Source organism: Tachysurus vachellii, chromosome 8 (assembly GCF_030014155.1).
Source record: "Tachysurus vachellii isolate PV-2020 chromosome 8, HZAU_Pvac_v1, whole genome shotgun sequence".
Lineage (NCBI taxonomy): Eukaryota > Metazoa > Chordata > Actinopteri > Siluriformes > Bagridae > Tachysurus > Tachysurus vachellii.
In genome coordinates this window covers 3,428,089-3,453,987 of record NC_083467.1, presented here as the reverse complement: position 1 = coordinate 3,453,987, position 25,899 = coordinate 3,428,089, and the positions used below count along the sequence as shown (strand labels likewise).

Below are 25,899 nucleotides of genomic sequence, written 5' to 3'. Positions count from 1 at the left end.
GAAGAGAGACCGGGGGGAAAAAAAACAGGAATGAGTGAAAGAAAAAAAGGGTTGAGTCAGAAGGATGGAACCACAGTGGAGAGCAGTTGGTCCGGATAAATGTCACATCCTCAGGACACAAGCTCACGTAAGCGTGAAAAGGTTACCGGTACCTCATTGATCCCAGATCAGTGAACTACAACCTCGAAGGACCTGCTCGCCTCACGAGAGCTGCCAATTTGACCACTTTTATACTCTTTCTCTCTTTCTGTCTCTCTTTTTATCTTTGAAAAAGTCTTAACTAGCTTGTTAGTTTAATCGCAAGGTCAGAGGAAGAGTTTAGACGTCCTCTTGATTGACAGCAGAGGGTAATTACTGTATGAACATGACTGCGAAGGAGTTAGAGTTATAGTTAGGGTTAAATTTACACCAAACGGAGTAAACAGGTTCGAGAGACGTGGAAGAAAAAAAAGACGTCTTTTTTTAAGACGTCACTCAAAAAAAAAAATGCGAGCAATTTACCTACGATAAGAATCCTTCTCTTGTTAGTTGCCATGGCGAAAATGAAATTCGATGGCAAAGATTCCACTGCCGTTTTTAGTTTTCCTCTTTCAGCTGCGTGAAATTGTTCAAAAGACAAGACTTTAGGACCTGAAGACTTACCACTGTGTATATCTGTGGCTTGCGTCGCTTGGCGAGGTCGATGATGTTCGCGCCGTTGTAGTAGAGATTCTCCACACAGCCGTGAAAGTTGCGTCTGAGGAACGTTCCGGGTTTTCCCGGTAGCGGGATCCCGCCGAAGCTGAGCTTTGAGGACAGTTCAAAAAGAAGCTAAAGTTAGCCAGATTTTCTTTGAACCTCTCTGTAGCACATTGTGTATAACCGTCCTTTAAAGACGATCTTGTTTTCTTTACAAAAAGCTGTAAAAAAAAAATCGAATAAATCTAAGTACAGTATAAAGATAACCCAGTGAAAGAGGAAAATCTCTTAGAGAAGTTCTGCAGTGACTCACTCAATCTTCAGAGTTTACAAAAGATAAAAAAATAGAAATAAATATATTTAAATCGATCGACTGCAACTCGCCAAGCAACGTGGCAGATCTAAAAGAGCTACACCAAGAACATCCGTGGGTTTTTGCTACAGGAGTCTGATTCTTACAACTAAAGCAACAGAAGGCAAAAGCACATGATGATCAAATATTTATCTCACACGTTCCCCCTTCGCATCGTGGCTCCCATGGCAACAGAAGTCATTTTTTTTTACCATGCTTTTTGTTTTGGGTTCTCCTTTGGCCTCGTCTCCACCCCTTTTGTTGTCCTCCTGTGTTCGTCTGTTTTGTTTTAATCACAGATACACATGTTCTAGTCTGAGATTTAGTTTTCCTCGTTTTCTTGCTGAATTCTGGCAGTACAGTATATTGACCCAGTGATTATGTGGATATTGCGTTTCTTTTTTATTATTATTTATTTATTTGATTGGTTTTCCTTCAGTATTTTAAACTGAAAGCAACTGAATTGGTTTTGAATTTAAATACTTATATATAAATTGTTCAAAAATGAAATGAAATTAAAACCGAACCCTAAAAAGTTTTCAGGTTTTATTTGTTTATTTATTTGTTCTTATTTCTTTTTATTTTTTTAAGAAATTAAATCCAGTATTATTATACCTTTTTTGTTTTTTTTAAAGCAGCAGTACTATATTGCTGTATTTATCATGATGTGACTCCTGTATGATTAGAATTTAATTAAGAAAAAAATCAACTAAATATTGTTTACATTTTTATCACAAATGTTTTTTGCTTGTTTGTTTTGTATGTTGGTTAAATTTCAGTTCGTTTTGAATTATTATTGTTGGTCTTTCGCCACTCCCTGTTTTATGGTCAACACAGTGGACCACATCTGGTCCGTACACTTGCTTTGGCACAGGTTTTTATGATGGATGCCCTTCCTGAAGCAGCCCTCCTGTTTTATCCAGGGTTAGAACTCGAACCCGGGCCACTTAGGGCCTTCTTCTTCTTCTTCTTTCAGCTTTTCCCTTCAGGGGTCGCCACAGCGAATCATCTCTCTCCACCTATCCCTATCTTCTGCATCCTCAACACTTGCACCCACTAGCTTCATATCCTTATTAATTACATCCATATACCTCCTCTTTGGCCTTCCTCTTTGCCTCCTGCCTGGCAGCTCCATGTCCAACATTCTCCTACCAATATACTCACTCTCCCTCCTCTGAACATGTCCAAACCATCTTAATCTGGCCTCCCTAACTTTATCCCCCAAAGTCCAACATGAGCTGTCCCTCTGATGTACTCGTTCCTAATCCTGTCCAATCTCGTCACTCCCAAAGAGAACCTCATCTTCAGCTCGGCTACCTCTAGCTCTGACTCCTGTCTCTTCTTCAGTGATACTGTCTCTAAACCATACAGCATGGCTGGTCTCACCACTGTCCTGTACACCTTCCCCTTGATTCTTGCTGATATTTTACTATCACACAGAACTCCTGACACCTTTCTCCACCCATAGGACCAAGAGTGATAATTTGATCATAATTATTGTGTTATTTTATAGTTTAAAGAAACAGGTACATCGTAGTAGATTTTCTTTTTCTCCATAAATGATTGGTTAAAAAATATATATATTAATTTGGGATCAATAAACTTTATTAATGGGAATTTATACTACTAAATATGTGCTTTAAAATTTGGTATAGAGACGTGAAGGTGTCGAATATGAAATGTATCTGAACCTCGATACACTAAATATCACTAAATATCTCCCCATACCCCAATCACCCCAATGTTCAGCTCATATACAGATAACATTCTGACAACAACAAAAGAGCCGCTTGTTCTTTTTTTTGGCAACAACAGCGACTTCAAATCTACCGAGAAAAGAAGGAAAAGGTCAAGGAAAGCTACCTCATAGTCAACCTCAAGAGAGTCTCCATCCCCTTTGGTCCTGAAGTGCTGCGTGTGTCGGTCCAAGGTGAAGTTGACCTGCTTGTTAAAGCGTTCGATCAGCACCGAGTGCCAGTGCTGGTCATCGAGCAGACTGCCCAGTGTGACCACCATACGGCCGCTGCTTGACCTGACCCGGGTATCATCTGGCACAGAGAGACGAGATGGTGTAAGAAGCAGCGCATCACAGGGTCGGATTTTCCTCCAAACAGGGTTAACATGTGGACGGTATAGTGAGAGGATAAACGTCAACAAGCTTAAGGTCGAATTTTAGACCTAGAGTATATGAAGAGTAGCTAGTGCTAGCATAAACACAGCAAACAAATACAAAGAACTTAAAGTTGCTCTACAAAGGAATGTCTCCGATTCCTGGTTAATACTATCGCTTAAATTTTACACAGAACATCGAACCGTATTGTGGCTGCGCCGTATTTTTAACCAACGTTTAAAACGTATTAGAATATTTATTGACATAAGGTAACATTCACACTTTTTTTCCCCAGACAAGAGTACTGAGAAACGCATCGCTCTCGAGCCACAGCTAATTGCAGCTTTTCCTCAAAAACAGCAGATGCATTATCTCGCTTGAGAGCAGCAAATCTATATTTGCTGTCTAAATTTCACAACAATATTGACAGTGTGAAAGCCGAGACTTTATTTGATTGAAGGAAAAACTGGGAAAACACCAAAACAGAACAGAATCGAGTTTTGGACCTAAAATAATGTTTTTATTCGATTAGGCTATTTTGGACAGTCCTTATATAAAATCTAAAATCTATACTAATGTCCTGCTTGTACAGGATTTGCTCAAGGGTTGCCAGATTTTTAGAAACTGTTCCCAACCTGTACATATAAAAGTTATTTGAACTGAATGATTTGAATCATCATTTGGTTTTTTTTTTTCATAATTAAATAAAAGCAAGTTTTCAATCAAACTGCTGCAGGATGAGGATGAGGATGAGGTTAAGGTTGCTCAGTAGATTTCAGTAGTTGTTGATGAGCTGCTCCTTACCGAGGTTGAGGTGTAAAGCCAGTCTCCCTCGGTGGAGCTCCAGCGTGATATAATCACCTCGCTGTCCCTCTCCGTGCAGCAGGACGCCCTCCGTTTGTCGGCTCTTAAAGCGCAGAGAGATCACGTCCTTCACCGTGCTCATGGACTTCTGGTTAAACCGGTACAGCAGAGAGCTTCTGCCATCAAAATCCGCCACGTACGATTCTTCAGCAGAGAAGAAAGGTACAAAGAGGAAATGATGATTTCAGTCAGTTGTGAAACATACCTGTAACCTGTAACTGTAACTCATTTAAAAACATACCAATGATACTAATATATTTATTTTGAAACCAATGGCGTATTTTCGGGGGGCACGGTGGCTTAGTGGTTTGCACGTTCGACCTCACACCTCCAGGGTTGGGGTTCGATTCCCGCCTCCACCTTGTGTGTGTGGAGTTTGCATGTTCTCCCCTTGCCTCTGGGTTTTCCTCCGGGTACTCCGGTTTCCTCCCCCGGACCAAAGACATGCATGGTAGGTTGATTGGCATCTCTGGAAAATTGTCTGTAGTGTGTGATTGCGTGAGTGAATGAGACTGTGTGTGCCCTGTGATGGGTTGGCACTCCGTCCAGGGTTTATCCTGCCTTGATGCCCGATGACGCCTGAGATAGGCACAGGCTCCCCGTGACCCGAGGTAGTTCGGATAAGCGGTAGAAAACGAGTGAGTGAGTGAGTGAGTAAATCAGTGACGTATTTTCCCCCGAGAGCGAACCGCAAACTTCTCCAATAGCCGTGGTGTAAATTACGTCTTGGATTATTTTAGTATTATGTGAAAGGGATTTCTATCGGGGATAAATAATGCAAACATCAAACATGTACCTGCCTTCATCCTGAAGGGCAGATGAGCAAACAAAGAAAGAGACTTTGAAAAGACGCGCAAGAGTTAACTTTGAACTTCCCTTTGAACACGTCGGAGTTCAAACGCGGCTTAAGTCACGACCTATCAAAGACCTCGGAGAGTAAAAGTGCAAGGAGATTTTTTTTTTTTAATCCAGGCTTTCTGTACAGCGTTCTGGCAAGGAGAAAGGAAAGAAGAGGTGATAAACGGGTAATCATTATTATGTACGTGTGTTTAGTCTTGGTTCTTTCTGTGGCCTGTTTTTTTTGCTGACAAACTATCTCTGACTCTGAGATCGAAACTGCTCAGCATCAGCTAGATATCAATTTTTCCTAACAAGCTACAGCCCGGATTAAGTCAAATAAGGGAATTCGCTGTCGACAGCAGGAAGTGCATGAGGAATTCTAGCCCACTGGTACAGGAAGTGACATTGTTCTAGTGCTTGGAAGCAACTCAAGGTGACACCCGTCACACCGATTTCGGCCTGTTTCTGGCCATGTGAGGATGTCAGGATTACACAAACCCCAGCATTCAGCTGTTTTCAGTTTTCAGTTGTTTCTTAAAAAAAAAAAAAAAAAAAAAGAATCAGAAATAAATACATTTTTAAAACGAGTCAAAATGACACTGATGCAGAGATCATGTATGGCTTGGAGGTAAATATGAACAGTGTTATTAACTTGAAGTTCATTCATTCATTCATCTTCTACCGCTTATCCGAACTACCTCGGGTCACGGGGAGCCTGTGCCTATCTCAGGCGTCATCGGGCATCAAGGCAGGATACACCCTGGACGGAGTGCCAACCCATCGCAGGGCACACACACACACACACTCTCATTCACTCACGCAATCACACACTACGGACAATTTTCCAGAGATGCCAATCAACCTACCATGCATGTCTTTGGACCAGGGGAGGAAACCGGAGTACCCGGAGGAAACCCCCGAGGCACGGGAAGAACATGCAAACTCCACACACACAAGGCAGAGGCGGGAATCGAACCCCCAACCCTGGAGGTGTGAGGCAAACGTGCTAACCACTAAGCCACCGTGTCCCCCTAACTTGAAGTTATGCATGTTATATATTTTATATAGTTTTTAGGATATCTATAAAATATATATATATATATATATATATATATATATATATATATATATATATATATATATATATATATAATGTTACAAAACGTGTCGTACTGTACGTGGAAAGAAAGAAAAATATCGAGCACATTCATTGGTTGAGGTTTTATTTTACCCGGTTTACTTAATCCCTCTTTTTATGGCGTGACTAATTAGAAATGGAAAGGAATGAAGGAGAGATTTTATCACTTGATCTTTTAATTAATAACTAACAATAGGTTCAAATTATTTGGCGATTCTTCAAATTCGAAGTAGGTAAAGCGAGTGGACACCACCCTCGAGGTTTCCCAGAGACTGAGCTAATCTTAAAGTCAGTCATGTTTTAGTCTTGCTACAGAGCAGACATATGTCTGTCATGTTTGTCTGTATGATTTTGTATCATTTGTGATGTATTCCTCATTTTCAGGTGGATTCCATCTGTCCTTACGTCAGTGTAACGTCCTTCAGGATGTCCTACGAGCTCAGTGTCACGAGTAACTAAACCAGAAAATAAATGTAGGTCAGCAGTATTCTGCTGATAGGATAAAAGTAATTTAATGCTGTTTTAATGGTGTCTACTTCCGTTTTAGTGATTTGCTATATCAATAAATAAATAAAAAATCCTAAAAAAAAAAGAAAGCAAGACCGTTTGCCCTTTTCTTTTATATAAAAATCATTTATTATGCATGTTCTTTATTAGTGACTCACTGTATAGGGCAGGGGTCGGCAACCTTAAACACTCAAAGAGCCATTTGGACCTGTTTCCCACAGAAAAAAAAACACAGGGAGCCACAAAACCTTTTGACATCTAAAATGAAGATAACACTGAATATATCGTTTTTTTACATTTATGGAAAGTATAGAAAATAACTGTAGTGTGTTGCATTTATGAAATCAATGAACTGCTACCGAGTAAACGACATTTTATTTCTGCAGGCAAACAAAAATATTTTGAACAGTTTGAACTAACTTTAACGAAAAAGACGCTGGGTTGAAGGTCACTTTCAAATAAAATGTTCAGTGTCTAATTGAGGGGGGCACGGTGGCTTAGTGGTTAGCACGTTCGCCTCACACCTCCAGGGTTGGCGGTTCGATTCCCGCCTCCGCCTTGTGTGTGTGGAGTTTGCATGTTCTCCCCGTGCCTCGGGGGTTTCCTCCGGGTACTCCGGTTTCCTCCCCCGGTCCAAAGACATGCATGGTAGGTTGATTGGCATCTCTGGAAAATTGTCCGTAGTGTGTGAGTGAATGAGAGTGTGTGTGTGTGTGTGTGTGTGTGTGTGTGTGTGTGTGTGTGTGTGTGTGTGTGTGTGCCCTGCGATGGGTTGGCACTCTGTCCAGGGTGTATCCTGCCTTGATGCCCGATGACGCCTGAGATAGGCACAGGCTCCCCGTGACCCGAGGTAGTTCGGATAAGCGGTAGAAGATGAGTGAGTGAGTGAATGTATAATTGAGTCCTCTTCGTATTCATGACATCAAAATTTTAACTTGCCTGCTGCACAAAACCAAAAATGCGTCTGCTTCTGTGTGTCGGATTTCGCAAGTTGGCAGTTATGACGCATATTTTGAGCGACAAACAAATTAAACACGGTTTATTTTAATGTTACAAGAGCATCATAATCTTAGAATTTAGAATGACATTTTTTTTAAAAACTAACTAACTAAAATAAAATAAATTTAAATTAAATATCTATTTTCCAAATCTACAGGGAGCCGCAGCAGAGGGACGAAAGAGAATGAGCCGCTGGTTGCCGACCCCTGGGTTTTTGACTGAACAATTTGAAAAAGATTTTATGAAAGATTTTTACCAAAAATGTATATTTTTTCATGAGCTCAATATATATATATATATATATATATATATATATATATATATATATATATATATATATATATATATATATATATATATATATATACAGGGAGTGCAGAATTATTAGGCAAATGAGTATTTTGACCACATCATCCTCTTTATGCATGTTGTCTTACTCCAAGCTGTATTGGCTCGAAAGCCTACAACCAATTAAGCATATTAGGTGATGTGCATCTCTGTAAAGAGAAGGGGTGTGGTCTAATGACATCTACACCCTATATCAGGTGTGCATAATTATTAGGCAACTTCCTTTCCTTTGGCAAAATGGGTCAAAAGAAGGACTTGACAGGCTCCGAAAAGTCAAAAATAGTGAGATATCTTGCAGAGGGATGCAGCACTCTTAAAATTGCCAAGCTTCTGAAGCGTGATCATCGAACAATCAAGCGTTTCATTCAAAATAGTCAACAGGGTCGCAAGAAGCGTGTGGAAAAACCAAGGCGCAAAATAACTGCCCATGAACTGAGAAAAGTCAAGCGTGCAGCTGCCAAGATGCCACTTGCCACCAGTTTTGCCATATTTCAGAGCTGCAACATCACTGGAGTGCCCAAAAGCAAAAGGTGTGCAATACTCAGAGACATGGCCAAGGTAAGAAAGGCTGAAAAACGACCACCACTGAACAAGACACACAAGCTGAAACGTCAAGACTGGGCCAAGAAATATCTGAAGACTGATTTTTCTAAGGTTTTATGGACTGATGAAATGAGAGTGAGTCTTGATGGGCCAGATGGATGGGCTCGTGGCTGGATCGGTAAAGGGCAGAGAGCTCCAGTCCGACTGAGACGCCAGCAAGGTGGAGGTGGAGTACTGGTTTGGGCTGGTATCATCAAAGATGAGCTTGTGGGGCCTTTTCGGGTTGAGGATGGGGTCAAGCTCAACTCCCAGTCCTACTGCCAGTTTCTGGAAGGCACCTTCTTCAAGCAGTGGTACAGGAAGAAGTCTGCATCCTTCAAGAAAAACATGATTTTCATGCAGGACAATGCTCCATCACACGCGTCCAAGTACTCCACAGCGTGGCTGGCAAGAAAGGGTCTAAAAGAAGAAAAACTAATGACATGGCCTCCTTGTTCACTTGATCTGAACCCCATAGAGAACCTGTGGTCCATCATCAAATGTGAGATTTACAAGGAGGGAAAACAGTACACCTCTCTGAAGAGTGTCTGGGAGGCTGTGGTTGCTGCTGCACGCAATGTTGACGGTGAACAGATCAAAACACTGACAGAATCCATGGATGGTAGGCTTTTGAGTGTCCTTGCAAAGAAAGGTGGCTATATTGGTCACTGATTTGTTTTTGTTTTGTTTTTGAATGTCAGAAATGTATATTAGTGAATGTTGAGATGTAATATTGGTTTCACTGGTGAAAATAAATAATTGAAATGGGTATATATTTGTTTTTTGTTAAGTTGCCTAATAATTATGCACAGTAATAGTCACCTGCACACACAGATATCCTCCTAAAATAGCTAAAACTACAAACAAACTAAAAACTACTTCCAAAAATATTCAGCTTTGCTATTAATGAGTTTTTTGGGTTCATTGAGAACATGGTTGTTGTTCAATAATAAAATTAATCCTCAAAAATACAACTTCCCTAATAATTCTGCACTCCCTGTATAGACCATGTTTAGAACATCTAGAATTTTCCAACAAGAATTCTTTTTCCATGGTCAATAAAAATCACAAACGGCACAAACACATTTCCTTTTTTTTTTTATATATAGAAATTTGTTGTAAGATATAAAACACTATGATTTCAAAGCTTTTTCAGAGTTTCTAAACATATACTGCAATACATATCCGGTTAAACAGAAAGGACGGCGTTTCCTCAGCTCTTTAGGCAGAACGCAATTAAAATCCATAACAACTAAACACCTGAGAGTCTCATTTTCACTGACAAAAAGATGCTGGCAGGTTTATACAGCATTGGCCATATGTTCGTTAAGTGTGTTTGTTTGGATGCACATACTGTATGTAGTAGATCATTTGCTTGACTTGGTCACACCTATCAACCCAAATGGTCATTATAAAACAACAGTAATGAGAGTTTTTTTTTTTATTAAATATGAACCATTATGTCATAGCTAGAGTTCCTGAAACCAGCAAGAACCCATAATATACACAGGCGTTAGGAGAAAGCTGTTCGTGATGGTGTTCAATGAAGCGGTTAAACCCAGAGCAATGCCTGATGACCTTTCTTCAGAGACTGCTAGACAGTGATGTGATCTACATCAGCTGTAACACCACACCACCGCACCATGTGTGGCATCTCTCTGGAATCTTAAACACCTTATTCCTGGTTTTTCCTCCGGTTTTAGCATCCGAGCCGTGGGATACTGGTCTATTTTCACTATAGGACCAAAATATGTGGACACCGGACCATCACACCCACTTGTGTTTGTTGAACATCCTGGCCTATTGCCTAATGTTAAAGCCTGGCTGTAGGGGATTAGTGAGGTTAAACACTGATGTTTTAAGAGTGAGGAGGTTTGGGGTTTAGTCGCTGTTCCAGTTCATCCCAAAGGTCGGGGTCAGGGCTCTATGCAGGACACTTCCACCTTCATGAACCTTCACACACCATGTCTCCATGGGGGATGCACTTATTTCCAGGGATTTCAGAACAGTGTAACAGATATTGCGTCATCGGGTAGGCGTGGCCTATTTGATAATCTAACCCTAACCCTAACCCTAACCGTAGTTTTTGGTTGATTATTTGTTTTCTAAAATAAATACAAGTAAACAAATAAATACTAGTCCTTTGTAGGTATGCTCTTTTTTTTGAAAGAGGGCGTTTTTCCAAGACCTCCGGAAACACGCCCACTTTACGTCGTGGTAACAAAACCCCTGGAATTTAGTGAATGCCGTCTCCATGGTGCACAGATTAGGTAAGGAATCCACATTTGTGTGATGGTTCCGATGTCTGCATACTTTTGGCCATATAGTGTAGTGAGTCAGCTGATTTTGCTGCTCTCAATGAAGGTGAGCCTGCTGAACTGCCCTTGATCTATGATTAAACCAAACCACATACTGTAACCCTCAGTACATCTACCATGGAGGAAAATGGGCTTCCTTGTCCAGGCACATCCTAGACCACTGGGTAATAACATCCTCACCATAGGATACACTTGGGCTTCCTATAAGGATGTCGAGAATGTGCACCTTTCTTTGAGCACCTTTAAGAGTAGTCCTATGGTGATTGCTGTTCCTCAGCATAACCACCGGGGCCCCGTCATTTTGAACCAACACTGGCTTTGAGAGTAAGTGTAAAGATCATAAAGGATCTCAGCATCTGAGCGAACATGTTCAAGGAAGCATCTATGTGGTTCTCATCACGCTTCGGTTTGCAGAACTTGCATTTAATTTGTGACTAATGTGTTACAGATGGAGGTAGCAATAGATCTTAAATTAGCTTCATCAGTGCATATGGTGTTTTTTTTTTTTCAACAGTATTCTATTGCCAGCGACGTTATTACGACCGGTGATGACTCTTACATTATATTTTGAGTCCTTGGATTTACTTCCTGGTTTTGTTATTTATAGCGTTTGGCTGCTATGATAGTACAATTATTAAGTCATAAATATTATATACTTTACAGTAAGTACTTAAGATAAATCATCGATGATATCTAGTTATACAGTAAGCTGCATTTTAAATCCTCACTCTGAGAAATATGGCACTCGGACTAAGAAGCCGAACGTCCTTCGTCTATTCATCTTCGGACATAAAGAGCAGAACAGAAGAAAGGAAAGCAAACTGGTGCTTTTGAATCTTGGCCCGTTTTTCTATGATGTTTTGTACGGGGGGAAGAAAGTTGGTTTCTGAAGCGAATAAGCAACAAAGAATAAATATTAGACTATTAGTAAAGCACTATTCAATAAAAAAAGAAGCTTGCATGATATACGACTTATAGCTGATTTATAATAAATAAAACCAAGGATTAATTCTGTCAGGTCTGCCTGTTAATGCTTACGCGGTAAACCAGACCGGATATTTTAAATGTAATTTAGCTGCGAAATAAAAGTTTTTATTATTATTACAAACATAAAAGTACAAACACTGCTATAAACATAAAAGCATAAAACCCGTAAAATCTCTTTAAAATGTGCGCGGAATTTTAAAGAGATTTATTTCTTCAGATATCTGCGCTGTTTTAAAAAACTAATTAGCTTTCGAGTTTATTTATCGTCTGCATTTTAGGCTGTTTTCTCATCAGACTGAATGGCCAACAGCTCCTTCCTAGTGAGTCACTAAAAATGATTCTGTTGCTCTTTTTCATTGACTTTAGGAATTAAATTTCCTTTTGTGTCTTTTTTTAAATATTGGGATTGGTTATTTTTGGGGCGAAGCCTGGCGAGATTGGATTGCTGATTTTTTTTTCGTATTTTTTATTTGATTTATTTTGTGACACAAATACAGAAACCCCACCTCAGAGTTCTGACTTATTTAAGTGAAAATAATACACGTAGGCATGCAGCCGATCACGTTTTAAGTCGGTATCAGAACCAGCCTTGTTCTTACGCTACCGTAATAGCTGTAAAGCCAAAGAAGGTCTCCAATCAGAGCAGATCAATTCGTATATCATACGAAACCACAAATCAAAGCTCCCACACAGAGAAACATTACAAATGTAATAGCACAACGGCTCGAAACCCGGTAAGACAGCATGTCTCTAATCTGATTAAAATGAATTCCATGCTATTCCATGTGAAGTGTGTGTGTGTGTGTGTGACTCCAAGTGCTGTTGCTGAATATAACAGTAAATCATATCTATCTCGTATCAGGTACTCACTGTATGCGCAGCCGTAGATGTCGATCCTGAGCCCGATTCTGCCACTGGGGTTCCACTCGAGAGGAACAAATTTCAGAAAGCGGGTTCGAATGGGTTGACTGAGTTTGTGATAGACTGCACTGTCGGAATTCGTGTTCCCCACCAATCTCTGGGAAGAAAAAAAAGAGGAAAAATAAGCAGATTGTATACGGTTTGGTTGTACAAGTCACATCGTTTACCGTGCATTTGTGTCGCACGTAACGTCTTGGAAACAGACGCCACTCATAGTTTAGTTTAGTCTATTTTTTTCTCATTTAGTGCTGCACTGGTTCATGAGCTTCCCGCAATCTGTCATATTTACTCTCATGCATACAGTCAGATATGAAGCTCCCGTGATAGAGTTTGCGATAGATTTTGTGATAGTTTGCGTGATTTGGATGCACTGGGATGCATTTGTTTAAGTTTTGTTAATTTATCTTACATACAGCAAATACTTTATGTGTGTGTGTGTGTGTGTGTGTGTGAAAGTGAGAAATGTGGGGTTCTGTAAATGATTAATTAAACCCACCCTCCCCCACCCAAAAAAGACTTTATGTAGAACCCAGGGTCAAATGGGTGCCAATACTTATTTTTTCCTTGATGTGTTTATGAATGACAGATTTTAGAAAAGAACAAAGCATCGATTAAATAATTTAAAGGGAAATTATGTTATGCTTCAATAAGAGGAGTTTTGCTGTTATCAACACTATATGTAATAATAATAATAATAATAATAATAATAATAATAATAATAATAATAATAATAATGCATCTTGGATTCAAACCCCACTGGGTTTTTTGCTATGAATATATGTTAGTTAAACATACATAAATTACTTGTTTATATTCATTTGGAAACTCATCAAGATTGGATGAATCTGCAGAATGAATAAATGATGAATAGAATATATGTACATATTTTACCAAAACATAATTATTACCCATCCCTTTGTCTCTTAGCTAATGTAACATGCTTAGTATATCGTCGCTGTCAGGCGGAATCCCCGTATCTCCAAAACCGTTATTATTCAGGAAATTAAAAAAACGCCATACCTTATCTGCAGTGCACAGGGTTTAGTCCGCGTTGCAGTGGATTGTCTTGCGCTAAATTCCTGTCCTCAGACGAGCACCAGAACTAGCGGGGGTCAAGATTTCTTTTCTTTGAGCCCAGTGTTTTGAAGACATTTACCTCAGAAGACGTGTCGATTCGTTGCGACTCTTCTTGAGGAGAAATATGCCGTGAAGCTCTCACACGGAGTGAGGAAGAGGTGGACAGTTGAAGTGTCCAATGGAGTTATGAGATTTGCGCTCAAGCTATTTTCAAGACTTTAGATTGGTTAATAACTTGTAAAAATAACAGACCCACGTGGGGACTGACCGGTAGCATCGATATGTGAAAAAATATGGAATTGACCAAATTTGGACATACGAGGTTTCCGCCCGACAGCGATGATATATTTGTTATATTTATACACTGTATTGTGTGTAAGAGATTACAGCTTTAGATTATTGGTCAGGAGGTTGTGAGTTCAAATCCCGAAACCTGCCAAGGTGCCACATTTGGTTCCTTACTTAACAACCTTAACTCCTGAAACCTGTATGTTGTTTTGGGGGTAAAAAAAAAAAGCATTAGCCAAACAGTCCAAAATACAATCTAAAGGTACCCAAAATACACCCTTGAGGGTTGCCATTCCAGTGACAGTTACACATCTAAAGAAATGAGTTGTATTATTCCTGTACTGGCAACTGTAACCAGATTTGAACTCCTGATACCAAAGTGCACCATCTAATAAGGACATTTTTAAAATAAATGCCTCAACAGTTTTATATAATTTAATCTGTTAATCCCACTAATGCCTGGTGATTAGTGCTTGACTCACTTTACAGGAAGATGAGAACAGATTAAGAAAAACCCACACGATTCACAATGAATCACACTGAGTGTTAAGAACTGGAGAAAATGTCAACTTTATTTGGCTTCTCTCTCTCTCTCTCTCTCTCTCTCTCTCTCTCTCTCTCTTTTTTTTTTTTTTCCGGAGCGTGCTGTATGCAGTCTGATGAGAAACTGTGACAAATAAATCATGCGTAATAATGCAAGAGAACAATATCGTGCAGCACACTCCTTCAGAAATCTGTTGTGCCACCTACATTGTTCTCATGCCAGCCATTTTTTTTCCCCTCATGTGTTTCTGTGCAGAAATATATTACGCACTGCACAAACAAAACATTTATTTGATTATTTGATTATTTATTTAAAAAAAAAAAAATAAAAAAACTCCCCATTCATTCATGTACGATTTTGGAAGATTCTATTACTCTCCAGTTAAAAAGAAAATATTCTAGAGAATCAAGTTATTACTGGATGTTAAACATGTGTTAGAAGTTGTAAGAACAACATTGTTGTAAGAAGTGTTGTGCTAGTTACTAAGAAATAGTAACTAGTTACAGTTACTAGTTACTTCATTCAAAAAGTAACTCAATTACTTTGAGTTTTAACTTTTTAGTTATTTTTTTAAAGAACGTTCTTTTATGTTCCCATTAATGGATAGGATCTTCGAACCAGAAAGACACAGCTTACATTTGACTAAAAGGTTTTTGTCTTTATGCTCAACTAAAGTGAAATAATGAGCATATTTCCACTTTGAGAAACTCGTTTTGCTTTCGCCTTGACTCGCCGTTACTGCCGCACATACTTGAATAAACGGAAACACGCCCGCAGTGCGGCGTCTTTGTGTTTACAGGTTGGCGTTCACCAATCCTACAATGCGTCGCTGCTGTAAACAGGTTAGTCTGTAGGCTACACTTCAGCCTAAATGAATTAATTCATTAATACTAGTAACGTGTTGGGGGGGGCACGGTGGCTTAGTGGTTAGCACGTTCGCCTCATACCTCCAGAATTGGGGGTTCGATTCCCGCCTCCGCCTTGTGTGTGTGGAGTTTGCATGTTCTCCCCGTGCCGGGTACCGGGTACTCCGGTTTCCTCCCCCGGTCCAAAGACATGCATGGTAGGTTGATTGGCATCTCTGGAAAATTGTCCGTAGTGTGTGATTGCGTGAGTGAATGAGAGTGTGTGTGTGTGTGTGTGTGTGCCCTGCGATGGGTTGGCACTCCGTCCAGGGTGTATCCTGCCTTGATGCCCGATGACGCCTGAGATAGGCACAGGCTCCCCGTGACCCGAGGTAGTTCGGATAAGCGGTAGAAGATGAGTGAGTGAGAGTGAGAATTAAAAATAATGGTGCCCCCCCCATCCCCCAAAAAAACAAACAAACAAACAAAAAAAAGTTATAAATACTTACATAAATGCTGAAGGGACTGAAATATTTGAAGCAAAAAAACATGATACCACAATTGAGAAGTAAATGTGTAGCGATTAAGTGATAACATGTAGAACATAAGTTGGAAAAGTTTTCCTCTCATTTCCATAATTCAAAGAATTTCCATAATTCGGTTGCAGCAACATCCGGCGAGATTTCCCAAACCGCCGCTGATATTCTGTAGCTTAGAAACTTAACAAGTTTCTTAACAAGCTTCTTGGTCACACAAGCTAAGCTAATGAACACACCAATGTATGGATATATCAGTAATAATGAGCTGGGGTATGTTCGTATGTTCTCAGAGGAGCAGGAGCAGTCCTTGGACTTCTTGGACACTGCTCGCATGTCTATAAGCGGGTGGACAATTAATAAAGAAGAGGAAGATGAGCCCAGGAAATGAAGGGAGAAAATTTCTGTTAGTTTTTTTTTAAAACTGCAATAACTAACAGAATAAGAGCAATAATAATAAAGTTGTAGTTAATAAAGTTAGCGTAACAGGGTAGCCATCTTGTTTTTGTTTATATTTATTCATTTCTACATTTGAAGCCCCACCACACACCATGACAGTATTTTAAACGTTTATACTTTTATAAAAATTATTAAGACTAAAATTAAGTTATTATTTATTTCTAACATCTATCCCTAACGATCAAGCCTGAGGTGACAATAATGAGGAAAACCTCCCTGAGATGATATGAGGAAGAAACCTTGAGAGGAACCAGACTCGGAAGTGAACCTCATCCTCATTTGGGTGACACTGGACAGGAAATAATGTCAATGTAAATAATGACCTTTCTACAATGGTTTGTACTTGAGTAGAATTAAGCAACCAAGAGCTCCTGAGGAACTAACAGGTTAGTACAATTACCAAGTTCACCACAGACCCAACGCTAATTCATTCCTGCTGAAGTTTTCAAATGATTGCTGATGAAGACCCGACCATAAAGCTGACTTTTAATTTATTTTAAGCAAATTGTCACAACAAACAACGATACAGATCCTGCTTTGAAGAGTACCGGGTACCGGGTACTCCGGTTTCCTCCCCCGGTCCAAAGACATGCATGGTAGGTTGATTGGCATCTCTGGAAAATTGTCCGTAGTGTGTGATTGCGTGAGTGAATGTGTGCCCTGCGATGGGTTGGCACTCCGTCCAGGGTGTATCCTGCCTTGATGCCCAATGACGCCTGAGATAGGCACAGACTCCCCGTGACCCGAGGTAGTTCGGATAAGCGGTAGAAAATGAGTGAGAGTGAGTAGTAACGCGTTATTGCCCAACACTGGTTGTAAGTAATCACACTGAAATGTATCATTTGGTCTGAAATTAGATGCCAAAAATTAAGTTAAAATATGGATATTGTAAGTATGGAAATCTGACACAGGTAATTGGTTATCTCTATGTAAACAAGGATTCTAAGGACCTGCATCATCTAAGTCTGATGACAAGTAACTTTTACTGGTTGAAACGATTTATTGTGTTTCTAGGCGATTTGAGAAAAATTGACATTGTATACACACTGTTCAGCTATGATGTTGAAACCAGTGAACAGAAACAGTCAGATCTGAAAGTTAATGTGTTCGAAGCAGGAAAAATGTGCAGGCGTAAGGATCTGAGCGACTTTGACCTTGGGTGTGAAATTGCAGAAATTAGCTGTGAAAAGTCAGAGCATCTTCAAAACAGCAGGTCTTGTGGGGTGTTCTCAATATGCAGGGGTTAGGTCCGGTGACAGGGTCGTGGATGGCGAAGGTTAACACATCTTGTCCAATCCCACATATAAGCTACTGTAGAAAAAGATTGTTACCTCTGGCTCTGATAGAAAGGAATCTGAGGCATCTCAGCCTGCTGATCCCTGTACACCACCAAAAGCACCTATAATGGGCACATGAGCATCAGAACTGGACCGTAGGCAATGGTTTACACTATGTGGAAGGTCGGGTGTGTGTCCATCGCTTACCGATAGAATAGATGGAACCTGGATGCACTATGGGAAGGAGGCAAGTGTGATGCTTTGAGCTGTGTGATGTTCTGCTGGAAAACCTAAAATCCTGGTATTTGTTACTTTGACACATACCACCTTCTTAAACATTGTTGTAGACCAAGTATACCCCTTCATGGCAACGGTATTCCCAAATGGCAGTGTCCTCTATAAGCGGGATAATGCTTCCTGCTACACTGCAAAAATTATTCAGGAATTATTTGAGGAATATGACAGGGTTCAAGGTGTTGATATGGCCTCCAAATTCCCTAGATCTCGATTCGATCGAGCAACTGTTCTACAGCACGTGTCAGACAAACGAGTCCGATCCACATCAGTCCTACCTCGATCTTGTGATTTACAGGACGTTACTTGGCTTGACTAAAGGATCTGCTGCTAAGGCCTTGGTGTCAGATACCACAGCACACCTTCCAGGCCTCGACAGAGTCAAAGGTGAAAGTACACAATATCAGGCAGGTGATTTTAATGTAACGACTGATCTGTGCACTCTATAGGATACATTATGCTTCATGTTTACTGTAAATAATAGAATGCTTTTGTGTAGATAGAAGAAAACATTTTTTTGGTAAGACGCTGAGGACCATGAGCCAAACTCGACATATTGGAGTGGGCTGAGCATGCACAGAATAGACAAGGATTGCTGTCAGTTGGCAGATTCTTTATGCAATAATCCTGTCTGCGACTGTCAGACAAAGAGTGTTGGGAAAAAGGTGTGGAGTTTGTCTCTGCGTATCCATATGTGAAGAATAAAGTAAGATTTAATTGGATTCATCAGCAAGCCGTACCGACGAGCCGCAGACACCAGAGGATAAACACGGCAGAAGGAAAAAAATGCTTTTAACTTTTGTGTCAACGTGTGTTAACAAAAAAACAGACATAATAGCCTATTCATGTCATGTAGCAGACTCACAGAGGTCGAAAGCAAGTGCAGGGTAAGTTTAACAAAACAGCTCCAAAGGGTGGGAAGTGCAAGCAGACAGGAAATGAAGCATTAAATAAATAAGGCAAACAGTCAAAAAATACTGGAACATCACAAGTTCAGTTGGGAACTTGTCTTAGAAATCTGAGCGTATGCCTCAAAAAAAGAGGCAGTGAGACAAAGTGGCTTAAAGAAGGAAAACCGAACACACAGTTTGATTAAAAGTTCAGTTAGGGGAAACGTAGAAGCGCTGGTGTTTGCTGAGAGTTGTTGTTTATCTGGCCATATTTGTTGGTCTCTTCAAAGCAGGATCTGTATCGTTGTGTGTTGTGACAATTTGCTTAAAATAAATTAAAAGTCAGCTTTATGGTCGGGTCTTCATCAGCAATCATTTGAAAACTTCAGCAGGAATGAATTAGCGTTGGGTCTGTGGTGAACTTGGTAATTGTACTAACCTGTTAGTTCCTCAGGAGCTCTTGGTTGCTTAATTCTACTCAAGTACAAACCATTGTAGAAAGGTCATTATTTACATTGACATTATTTCCTGTCCAGTGTCACCCAAATGAGGATGAGGTTCACTTCCGAGTCTGGTTCCTCTCAAGGTTTCTTCCTCATATCATCTCAGGGAGGTTTTCCTCATTATTGTCACCTCAGGCTTGATCGTTAGGGATAGATGTTAGAGATAAATAATAACTTAATTTTAGTCTTAATAATTTTTATAAAAGTATAAACGTTTAAAATACTGTCATGGTGTGTGGTGGGGCTTCAAATGTAGAAATGAATAAATATAAACAAAAACAAGATGGCTACCCTGTTACGCTAACTTTATTAACTACAACTTTATTATTATTGCTCTTATTCTGTTAGTTATTGCAGTTTTAAAAAAAAACTAACAGAAATTTTCTCCCTTCATTTCCTGGGCTCATCTTCCTCTTCTTTATTAATTGTCCACCCGCTTATAGACATGCGAGCAGTGTCCAAGAAGTCCAAGGACTGCTCCTGCTCCTCTGAGAACATACGAACATACCCCAGCTCATTATTACTGATATATCCATACATTGGTGTGTTCATTAGCTTAGCTTGTGTGACCAAGAAGCTTGTTAAGAAACTTGTTAAGTTTCTAAGCTACAGAATATCAGCGGCGGTTTGGGAAATCTCGCCGGATGTTGCTGCAACCGAATTATGGAAATTCTTTGAATTATGGAAATGAGAGGAAAACTTTTCCAACTTATGTTCTACATGTTATCACTTAATCGCTACACATTTACTTCTCAATTGTGGTATCATGTTTTTTTGCTTCAAATATTTCAGTCCCTTCAGCATTTATGTAAGTATTTATAACTTTTTTTTGTTTGTTTGTTTGTTTTTTTGGGGGATGGGGGGGGCACCATTATTTTTAATTCTCACTCTCACTCACTCATCTTCTACCGCTTATCCGAACTACCTCGGGTCACGGGGAGCCTGTGCCTATCTCAGGCGTCATCGGGCATCAAGGCAGGATACACCCTGGACGGAGTGCCAACCCATCGCAGGGCACACACACACACACACACACTCTCATTCACTCACACAATCACACACTACGGACAATTTTCCAGAGATGCCAATCAACCTACCATGCATGTCTTTGTACCGGGGGAGGAAACCGGAGTACCCGGAGGAAACCCCCGAGGCACGGGGAGAACATGCAAACTCCACACACACAAGGTGGAGGCGGGAATCGAACCCCCAACCCTGGAGGTGTGAGTCGAACGTGCTAACCACTAAGCCACCGAGCCCCCCTATTATTTTTAATTTCATTTTAAATTTTTTTTTAATGCAACTTAAAAGTTTTTGTGCTTCTCTGTGGAAATTGCAAGCAAACTCCTACCAGTGAAGACACATGTATTGACGTTCTACCACAGCTGGGTGTTATGGTGTCACAACACATCTGAGCCCAAATCTGCAGGGGGAAAAAATGCTCTGAATATCGCAGTTTGTTTGATTTTGTGTTCATTTCTGCAATCACAAAATTCCGACCTACCGGAGCGACTGATATTCAGACGGACACGTTTGCTCAACATATTCCCAATGATTCTTGGCTTTTCAGACACACAGTGTATTTCACTTAATCTATATGGAAATGTTTTCATTTACTTTCCAAACCTGCCTTGGAACATCTGTCTGCAAAGGGCACGTCGGGTAACAAGCCCATCACGAACGCAGCAGTAAATGCAGCCAGTCTGCCAAATGATGTTGAAAACCTTTCTAGCTAAGTGTAAAATTCTCACGTAATAAATGACAAGTTGTTGTAATAGCCTAATTGTTGTAAGCTTAAATCAGTTTGGTTTGTAATCAGATACCGGATGTGAAAATGTCTCCCATACTCTTGCAAGCTTTTGAACACTATTTATACCTTTTTAAAATTCCACCGTTTCATATTTGCATCTGTATTTGAATTCAAACACAATGCTAGCAATCTCAGCCTGGCATGTGAATTCTGCTAGTTCCTCATCCTCGGCAACTTCACCAACGTTCATAACAAGGTCTTAACTAGTGCGACTTTTTGAACATAGGAATCTTTTATTACTTATTATTTCTTAACTAGCTATTTAAACTTTGTTGTTTAAAATTGTTATAACGTCCGTCGTTAAAAGCGCTAAACAATTAAATTACATTGAATATATAGTCGAAAATTTGACCACGTGAAAGATTTAATCCCAAGGCCACTGCATGTACGTTATTGATACCGCTTTCTAAACGCTGGGGAAATTCTAAACGCTAAACGACACAGTCACTTCTTCCATCACGTACTCATATCCTCTCCTTGGTGATCTGCCCATGGATGATGAAATCTGTTCCTTTTCCAGAATAACGTCTCCTCTTCCATCCTTGGGAATAAAACCATAACAATACATCCTCCCATTTACCTTTGCCCCCTGAGCACGGTGCGACGACATACAGTACCAGGCTCAGATGCCATGCCGGTTTAAACATATTCCCCGAACTCTTCATTATCTTTCTTCCTGTTTTTTCCATCTAGACCGGTTTCATCAGCCATTTACGTCCGATCCGCTGGGTCACGCGTCACGTAAACCATTTTCGTGTGCTGCGAAAGCCCTGAATGAGGTGAACGTGCCCCGTGAGGGCAGAAGGTAGGTAAATGAATGTAATTTGAGGTAATTGGGAAGGAGGGAGTTGGGATTGTGGAAGATGGTTGTAATAAGCACAGCATGAAGATCAGGAAGTGTAGTTTAGGAGAGACACAGTGGAAAAAACCCACAAGGCTCGAACCGGAATAACTGACTGTATTCTATAACTCTGGTAACAGCTCTAACAGTTCATTGATTAGATTCTTATTGACCCTTCAGATGTGTTTTAGTATTTAGTATTAAACTACTAATATATATATATATATATATATATATATATATATATATATATATATATATATATATATATATATATATATATTATTTTATTTTATTTTATTTTTTTTTTTGCTGAGGAAGATATTGAGACGTGTTCTTAACCCTGGCAGCTGGGAGTAAACAAAAGAAGTGCTAATGATTGTATGTCGAGTTCCTCTGGTTAATATGGTCCTGTGGGCTTTCTAATAGTTCCCCTTGTACTTCCTCACCATGTTTTTTCTTTGCACAGATCAAACATGACAAGACAAACTGTGAGTTCATCCAGATAATAGCATTCTCAAAGAAACCGACGTAACTAAAATAGCTTGAAATGGGTGCAAAATTCAGATTTTTTTCAAGAACTCAACTGAAACCTTTAATCCCTGCTGCCTGTATTTGTCTCTTTATTATTGTTTCAATCTCTCTCTCTCTCTCTCTCTCTCTCTCTCTCTCTCTATATATATATATATATATATATATATATATAAGTAATAAGTATTTAATTCATATAGATATATGAAATACTTTGTGAAAATGAGGAGTTAAATGAGATGCTCTTATTCACTGGGGAGACGAAGGCTTGAGTGTGTGTCAGAAATAGAGAGCAAACCTAACAGCAGAGCTGAGACAGCTATCCCAGAGGGACTAAGCTCACTGTTTCTCTCTCTCTCTCTCCCTCTCTCTCTCTCTCTCTCTCTCTCTCTCTCTGTGTGCACATCCTACTGTCTATCTACCTCCAGGCTTATTTTCCTCTTTCTCATTTCTCTCTTCCACTCTCCATTCCTTGTTTTGTTTCCTTTTCCAGCTCGTATTTGAATCCAGCTTTCCATTTGTATTTGTTGATATCACTAATAACAAGAAAATATTTTTTCAGGTCATTTCTTACTACAGAAGAATATAATAGAATGTGAACCTGTACATTGTTAGGACTATATATGCAGTAGAAAATGAAAAAAAAAAAAAGAAATGTATATATATATATATGCGCTGTAGTAGTGGATGTCTGTGTTGTTGTAATTTGTGTGTGTATGTGTGTGTGTATTCATTTAACGTGTTCCCGGACCTCCTGTCCTCTTCTGTTCTACCTCCCTTTTCTCTTTTCCTCACATTTCTTCCTGATGGCCATCACACATTGTAAGCCCACGACCCATCAGAGTGCATGTTTTATTTACTGCTTCTCAACGATCTAGAAAAAAAAAAAAAAAGAAAAAAAAGAAAAGACAAACTATCTAAAGGGATACGGGTGATGATTCCATCACACGGCGACGGCACTGTGGGAAAATGAACGCCCGAGGTGATTTTTCTCAAAGCCGTTTTACACGTATGAGCAAAAAGAAATACATTAAATTGCTAGTCATTTTTCATTTTAGTTGTGCCTCAGCTGACAACCGGAAAAATTAAAAACACATCAAAGATGTGGTCCTTGATTGTGTGTTACAGAAAAAATGTAAAAAAAAAATAATAATAAAAATGAAAAGAAATTTGTCTGTATTTCATGTTGGCACATGAGCTTTTCCCCCTCCCCCCTCCCCTCACCCCCACAAACACATAATGTTGACTGTACTCACACTGTACATGGTCTAATGACTAAACACACTAAACTTCGACTTAATTAATTACCGTCTGCATTATATGTAACCAGCCTACAGCTTTTTAATTAATAAGAACAAAACGAGTCTACTCATGACTTACTGATGCCCTTCAGAACGGGCGAAGTGATTAAACGCCACTCGATCTCTATTGTTGGCATTGGCCAGGTTTCCCTGAGGTATAGACGAGAGGTTTATTCCATATAAAACCTCTTTAAAATACAGATGATAGATGTTTGCTGACCTTGGTGGATGATTCGAGTCTCTGCTGTGGAGCTGTGTGTTATTATAGAATAGATGGAATAGAAGAATTCATTTTGTCACGTATTATTACAGCACAGTGAAATTCTTTCTTCGTGTATCCCAACTTTGGAGGTTGTGGTCAGAGCACAGGGTCAGACATGATACAGCACTGGAGCAGAGAGGGTTAAGGGCCTTGCTCAAGGGCCCAACAGAGGCAGCTTAGCAGGACTGGGGCTTGAACCATGATCCTTTGATCAACAACCCCAGAGCCTTAATATCTTGAGCCTCCGCTGCCTCAGTATCAGAATATTGTGTATCTCATACACGTCATACAAGCTATTAGAGGTTTAGAGCGTAGAGCTAATAGAGCGTAGACGATTTTCTGTACATGTCTGTTGCATTTCTTATATTGTAAGATGCATCGCAAACATTGGATCACTGGAAGGGGCATTAATAATAGAGGTGGTAATAGTCTGTACACCAGAAATGAACTGCTGTGACTCATGCAAAGGCTTGTAAAGAAACATTAATTCATTTCTGGGCAAAATTATTGGGAAAATTTTCGCTCAGATGTAGTTGGTCTAGAAATTTTGCTGAAACCTGGCAACCCTGGTTAACTCACACACTATAACGAACGAGTTAGGGTTGGGCTGTATGTTGATAATTCTCAGTAGGGCTACTTTAAAGGTGCCCTTCCACACAAAACCGTTTTTACTTGGATTTTTTGATGTGTTAGGTCCATATGTGTTTGTGTTGTGTCGTGGATTTGAAAATGAACTGCTACCTCCCCGGGCAGTTCTAGCCACTTAAAAGAAATAAGGGGGGAAATCAGGTCAGTTGGAAAAGCTGGTCACTCTGACGTCAGAGTGACTGAGCTCATTACTATTCATGAGCTCTACCACTTGAGACCGCACCCCCAGAATTCATGTAGCTCAGTGAGTTTCCTATACAGCAAGGATGGCTGAACGTCAACGGGCTTGTGAAGAAGCCGTTCTGCCGCAATTCAAGGTGATTGTAAACAAATTTCCTCTACCCTAGTTTACTTATTGCGCTGGGTGAATGAATAGTCATGCTCTCATATCCTAGCGGTTAGCCAATCGGAGCCAAGCAGCATAGCTCACTTGAATATTCATGAGAACTGGCGCAAATCGAGCCGAGTCTTCCTGCAGGCTTTCTATACCACACTAGAATGGCTTGAAACAAGGTAACTAAGGCATTATTTCCACGAAAAAAGTTACAGAGTCCATGGTAAACTTCAGACATTACCACAAAAGTAATGAAATACGTGTGGCAGGGCACCTTTAAAAATGAAAATATCCACAGGCTGTAGAACGAGAATGAGGTGAGTTTTACTCTTGACTTCATGTCGTTTCAGGTCACGTGGTTATTAATGTCATCCTGCCTCACTAAAATGTCTGGTCACGAACCGCTTCTGCTTTCAATGTACTTCTATTATTTTATATATATTTTAAAAATACACAATTTTGGAAGCGCGGTGATTTACAGTGGCACCAAGAAGAGGACGAGTTCAGTTTTTGAGTCTAGTTCGCCTCAAGGCTTCTTCTTCATGTTTTCTCAGGTAGCTTTTCCTTGCCGCTGTCACCTCCGGCATCGCTCGTTAGAAATCTATATATAAATCTACATCAGGATTTTTGTATATCTGCTTTTTGACAGTGATTATAGCTGAAAGCACAAAACAAAGGAATTACTGTATATCGGATAATGCAGGCAAATAATCTAAAATCCCCCAGCCACCCCCCAAAAACAGATAGCACTCGAAAAACAGATGCTAGAGGGATACAGCGCACATCCTGTGCTCCATTATGTATGACTTTCTGTA

At 39.9% G+C, this 25,899-nt stretch overlaps 1 protein-coding gene across 1 annotated transcript in view; it reads right to left on the bottom strand.

Annotated features, from left to right (window-relative positions):
- The window catches only part of cntnap5a (contactin associated protein family member 5a), a 124,210-nt gene that overhangs the window by 41,781 nt on the left and 56,530 nt on the right, over positions 1 to 25,899 (bottom strand). The window contains exons 4-7 of the mRNA XM_060875764.1: positions 12,594 to 12,741; positions 3,945 to 4,148; positions 2,894 to 3,078; positions 643 to 786 (exon numbers count right to left, since the gene is read on the bottom strand). Of these exons, the coding sequence (XP_060731747.1) occupies positions 643 to 786; positions 2,894 to 3,078; positions 3,945 to 4,148; positions 12,594 to 12,741 (681 nt within the window). The remainder of the gene's footprint in view (positions 1 to 642; positions 787 to 2,893; positions 3,079 to 3,944; positions 4,149 to 12,593; positions 12,742 to 25,899) is intronic.